Genomic DNA, 6,000 nt, shown 5'->3' on the forward strand with positions numbered 1-6,000 from the left:
GCTACACAGTGAAACCTTGTTTTGAGAAACCAAAAGGGCAGGAAGGGGTTGCTAAGAACCAACCATTTGATTTAGACTGGGCCACAGCAAAGATGTGGTGCAGGAAGATGAATAAAAATCTACATTAATCTATCAATCTAGAGACTAAGGTTAGGATTCAAGTTTGGGACTAACTTCAAGATCCAAGTACCACAATCTCAGAGACCTATTATGGTTGGTTAACCTAACTTAAGGCTAAATAAGAGCAGAACCAATATCCCATTTAAGTCAACACTGGTTCCCTATCAAATTTGACTGGTTCCCTGTCAAATTTGGATGTATCACAAGTTTTACTTTATTTGTGTGAATGTAAGTGTGTGCATGTGTATATGGACAAGTATATGGACATGTCAGAGGGCAACTTAAAGGAGTTGATTCTTTCCTTCCACCATGTAGGTCCTGGGGACTGAACTCAGATCATCAGCTTGGTGGCAGGTGCCCTTATCTGCTAAGCCACCTTGCTGGCTATAACTGGCTATTTTAAAACTTGAGTTCAGTGCCCATTGAGCTTGGATGGATTATCATCACATTTGTAAAAAACACAGCATGTTCCTTCCCAAGAATGGAGCTAGCACTTTGGTTAAAGATGCCCTGGCTCACAAGATTCCTTGTGACATAGTTGGCGATGAGTCTGTTTAATATAAAAATACACACATCCATAAAGCAACCATGTTAAGAATTTAACCACTTTTGCTTGCAATGCCTTTCAGGTCTCATGAGGAATAGTTAACTAAGATTCTTAGGAAATTATCTTTGCCGGAAGGAAGCATAGAAAATAAGCTCCTCATGGTAACAGAAAGCTAAAAAATCCTACAATAAAAACAAAATCTTCACTAAGGCTAGAACGTTCTTGCAAAGCTAGGCAGGGAATAGATCTAGCTCTTTAGGGACCACTGAATGCTTTTCCTTCTTCAGAGAGCTCACAAAGGCCCATTACCTCCAGCATACCTATAGTGAGACACAAAGAGGCTTTCTGGTCCACTCCAAAAGAGTTGGTAACTGTCCCTCATTATTAAGAACAGGAAAAAAAAAATCAAACCTTTTGAAAATGTTAGTGTGACAGCAAACAGAACTCAGAAGATACCCTGCTAGCATATTCAGACACTTAGCAAAGTCACTACATCTCAACCTCAGCTGATGGTTTGGTGAAAATACAGAAAAAAAAATTGGATTTTTTTTTAACATACACATATATACACATGCATGACTAAGAAGCCAGACCAAAGCCCTCAATAGCCAGCCATTTTACAGCAACATCTCCTAACATGGTGGGTCCTTCACATTTTCTCTCCACATCTGGAATGCCTATTCCAAGGTTAGCAGAACTACTACAAAAGAATGACCTCCAGAGTGCCATCAGGAAACCAAAGCTACAGCCTCACCTCAGAACAAAACCAGCAGTTGAGCAGTAATTCAACTGCTTCTCGAAGTTAGTTTTCCTCAGCAGTAGTTATGGGGGAAGTGGATGTAGGTCAGACTCAGGCAGCACCAGCCTCCATCTGGGGCCTATCTATGTTCCCACACTTGTAGCCCTCTCTGCCCATCAAGTTCTAAGGAGACAGAGAAGGCACAGACAATAGCACTGTCGCCAAGACACCACCACGTTCCATTTGGATTTCCTTTGGTTTTGTTTTTTTGTATACTGTCACATATGACCCTCAATGACTGCAGGACAGACATCTACAGATGAACATATAATAAACCAGGGACTTATATGACTCGTCTGCTCAAGGTTATAAGTCCAGCGCTTTACCCTGAGCCTAGCCTTCCCACTGACTGGCTAGTAAGTTTCCAGGATACTACTTCCTTAGGTTACAGATGAGAGAGGCCATAGTGATGTCTTAGGGGACAGCTGGACAAAGGCCACATGACTACAACTGAAACAACTCAGAAGAAGAAGGCAAAAGGACTAAGAGTTCAAAGCCAACCAATCTGTATTATATACAAGTTTGAGGCCAGTCAGGGTCCACATATTAAGACCCTGTCTCAAAACAAGCAAATAATAAATAATCAAATAAACAAAATACTAAATGAAAAGAGTCAGGGTTCTGGAACTGTCAGGCAAGCACTCTGGTCCCATCTCTGCTACCTATCAGCTAGCTGTCTGGGGTCCTTACCTCCCCTGCAAATGGGGAGTAGAGTTACAATGACGAAAGGGATGATGGACATAAACCATTCACATTTCTTCATTTGCCAGGCACAGTTTAAGATTTACAGCAGTGATCAAGAGACAGATCTGGTCTCACAGGGCTGAGACTTTAGTCAAACTACAAGAAAAATAAGTAAACAGATAAATAAATACTTATAAAACATGCTAAAAAAATTTAAGATTACCACAAATGATTGAAAACAGTCACAGCAAGGGCCAGATGTTAAGGGTGGCCTCTGAGGAGAAATTTCTGTTGAGCCCTAAGGGGTCCATAGGAGCTATCTATGTGAAGAATGGACGAACAAACATTTCTGTCATAAAGAACGCAAGATGTGCAAGGGTCACAGCATGAGGAAGGCCCAGGAACACGGAAGACAAACGCGATCGCAGTATGCCCTCTCACAGCGTTTTGGAGAACAACCATTACAAGCTGCAACCACTGAGGATTACCACATCTATTTTTAAAATTACAAAGATGAGCCTAGAGAAAGGTGCTGTGTCTTGTCCAAGGTCAAAGCTACTCAGAAGAAGACCTAAGGCTGGAACCCCTCAGTATTCTACTTCCTGCGTTGTGAGGAGTCCCTGAAACACCTTGAAAACCCAAGTAATAACAGTGCATCGGCTTCCAGGCATCCGGTCAATCAAGCACTGAAAGCCCCACCTTTGGAATCTTACCACACAAGAGCAAAAGCAGCTCAGACTGAACTCAACAGCTCCAAAGTGGAAACGGCTTCTCTTCTTGCAGCCATGAATGAGAGAGCAAAGGATGCCCCAGAAAATCCCATGGCCTGCTCCAGGAGACAGACCCACTGATGCAAATGAGCACTCACCTCAAGTGAACAGCACAGGAAAAGCTAATTACTCTATCTGTACAAAAGAACAAATCCCTTTAAACAGCAGTTCTCAGTCAGGCTGGGACACCCACCCCAGGAAAAGGCATCTGGGAATTCGTGGAGGCAGTTTGAGGTGAACTGCAGGAAGCCCTGGGTATTCAATAGGTTCAAAGTCTTGCAAAATGACAGAATGGTCCTATATAATAAAAATAAATAAATGTACTACCTATAACGTTAATAAGAGCCTCCCATACATTAGAGACACTGAAAAGGTTAACATCTCCAACTTTCCTTGTTCAGTAGTGCTCCCTAATCGTAGGCCTGAATGGGGGTGGGGGGGGACAAGGTTTCACAGCTGAAGAATGTGAAAATCTAGAATTCAGTGGTAAGCTCCTAACTTTATCAGGGAACCTGGCAGTGGAACAAGGATAAAGAAGTTTCTAGCAAGAGACAGACTTAAGAAATCTCACCCAAAAGGTAATTCCTCTTCTCACTCCTCCGTACAAGCCCTCATAAAATTCTGTGACTTTAGAGAGCTGATTTATACTGTTTTCAGTTTTAAAAGCAGACCGGTGACAGCTTATTTACAAACGTAATCACGACAGTCTTGCAAATACAGTCGACTCCTTCTGAACTCAACTACTTAAGGAAGATTATTAACTCCAAGATGCCTATTGCAGGCTGAATGCTTAGAGGTTGCCGAAGGCAGTCTAAGGGGATCCAAACCAGCCACTATACCCCACCAAAGTTTTCTTCAAAAATTTAAAATTATGGAATTGACCAAAAGAAAGAGAAAAATAAGAGAGACCCAAAAACCCTATTCTGTTTTGAAATAGCTACAAGAGTAAACCCACAGGTGAATCTTCCATGATGGACCCTAAGGACTGAGAAAGCTTTCTCCTACACAGTATCTAAATTTTCACCCAAAGGAGTCTGAATATGTAACTTCTTCACTTCAACTGCTAATAAGCACACAGCGGTCCCACACCCCTTAAGACCAATTTTCCAGAAGCCTGCCCTGCCTTCTCAGGACAGCCATGCAGGCAGACCTGTTTTCCTCTAGAAGTGCCTGCCAGGCCTTTTCTGTCCTACCAGCCAGAGCCTGGGAAATCCCCCTCCAGCCTTTTCCTGGCCTGTCACCAGAAATGCACACACAGAATGAATCCATCCAGAGTCTCTCAACCTTCCTCTTCCCGGTCATGTACCAACTGCCAGGCAGTAATGCCCCACCTTGTCGGTGCTTTGTCTAAAACAAAACAAACAAACAAAAAACCCCAAGAAAATGCAGATTCACTGGGAGAGCAAGCACTTAGTAAGGAGCAGGAGAAAAAAGATGGAGGGATGTGAGAGTCACTGAGCCAAGTCTGCTGAATGCAGCATCAGAGACCAGAACCCAGGGAGGGAGGCTTTCCATATTGCAGACCACACCTGTCTAAGCCGGCCTCCTGCTCCATTTTAAACGATTTGTACAGTTACCCAGCTGGGTGGAAAAGCTAGCAAGGCTAAGGAACCACTTGTCCCTAGTTTTATTTCTTTTCTCACTCTTTGCTTAGAAGACACTACCTCCCTAACCAGACAGGTAGGCACCATGCTGCAGTGACAGAAATGAAGTATACAAGCCAGCCAAGAAGACCTCTTCTCTGAGGATCGTGATGCTAATAAAAGAGACTTCAATGGGCAGGTTTCACTCTGCCATCCACAAGTGAACACATGCCTGCAGTCCTACAACACCCGACTCCGCAGCCTGGTAGACAGCGTCTTCCCTAGGTAGTAGTTACCCCACTTGATCCTATTTATCCTCTGGTAGAGAAGGAACCAAGGGAAAGGCAGGAGTTAGCTTTATACCCATAGCTTAGCACACTGAGAGGTTTGGGGAGCCCCGGCGCGCCCTGCCTTGGCACTCCACCCTCAAAGGCCTCCGTCACCCGCGGACTCACCACTGTGCGAGCTGAACCACCTGGGTGCGATGTGCAGAGGTAGAGCATCCGCCAGCGAGGCTCGGGAGCCCAGGTACAGCATCCCGTCTCTATGGTGACCGCCGCCTGTCTCCTGGTAACCATTGCCGTGAGCATAGGTGGAGTCCGACGTGGACCCTCCGCCGCCCGGCGCCCTCTCTGAGTCGCCGGTCCCGCGGGAAGCGGGGGTGTAGAGGCCAAAGGGCACTCCTCCGGCCGTGCTGGGGTCCATGCCCATGCCCGCCACCGAGCTGACCGAGCGGCTGCGCAGCCCCATAGCCCCGCCGCCCGTCCGGTAGTGCCCAAAGTGGGGCGCTCCTCCCGGCGGCGGCACGGCGCTGTCATCGGTAGAGACCCCCGGGAAAGGGCCCCGAGAGCGAGCCGCCGTGCTCTGCTTGCCCCCCATGTTCGCCCGGGCCCCGGTGGGGCGGGAACCTCGAGGCCGAAACCCTCCCCCACTACTCAGAAGCGGGTGGAAGGCTGGGCGAACATAAAGGAGGGGGGGGGGGTTACAAAAGAGCCCCGAAGGGAGAAAATGAAAAAGAGAAAAAAAAAAAAACCTCAGAAGATCCGCGGGGCGGAAAAAGCAAGCGAGCGGGGACCCCAAACTAAGAATTTCAAACAGTCCAAGCCGAATGCATGTTCTCCTTAAGGTCCGAAGACGCGCGGTCCGGAGCGGGCGCCGCGCGCCACAGGCCGCCCCCGGGTTCGAGAGCCTGAGGAGCCGCAGCGAAGGGAGGGAGGCGCCGGAGGAGGCCGCCCGCCCGCCCGCCCGCCCGCAGCAGGAAGCGGCGGAGGCTCAGGGAGCCGCGCGCGTCCCCGGTCTCAGGACTCGACGACCGGGGCTGACGGCCCGGACTCCTTCAGGCCTCGGGAGGGCTCGCGGCGGTGGGGCAGCCAGGCGGAGCTCTGGAAGCCGCGGTCGCGTGGCGTCGCGCTCCGGCTCCAGCCGCCGCCGGCCCCGCCAGCCAGCCGCACCGCCCGCTCGGTCCCGGGCTGCGCTCGCCGGCGCTCCTCGCCGCCG

At 48.4% G+C, this 6,000-nt stretch overlaps 1 protein-coding gene across 3 annotated transcripts in view; it reads right to left on the bottom strand.

Moving 5' to 3' along the window:
• The window catches only part of Znrf1 (zinc and ring finger 1), an 89,024-nt gene extending 83,024 nt beyond the window's left edge, over positions 1 to 6,000 (bottom strand). For 2 of the 3 annotated variants that reach the window (XM_048437226.3, XM_048437224.3), the window contains exon 1: positions 4,959 to 6,000. In XM_048437226.3, the coding sequence (XP_048293183.1) occupies positions 4,959 to 5,382 (424 nt within the window). In that variant the 5' untranslated portion in view covers positions 5,383 to 6,000. The remainder of the gene's footprint in view (positions 1 to 4,958) is intronic. The other variant, XM_048437225.3, reaches the window with a different exon arrangement.

This window comes from Myodes glareolus, chromosome 22 (genome assembly GCF_982192425.1).
Source record: "Myodes glareolus chromosome 22, mMyoGla1.1, whole genome shotgun sequence".
In the NCBI taxonomy this organism is placed as follows: domain Eukaryota; kingdom Metazoa; phylum Chordata; class Mammalia; order Rodentia; family Cricetidae; genus Myodes; species Myodes glareolus.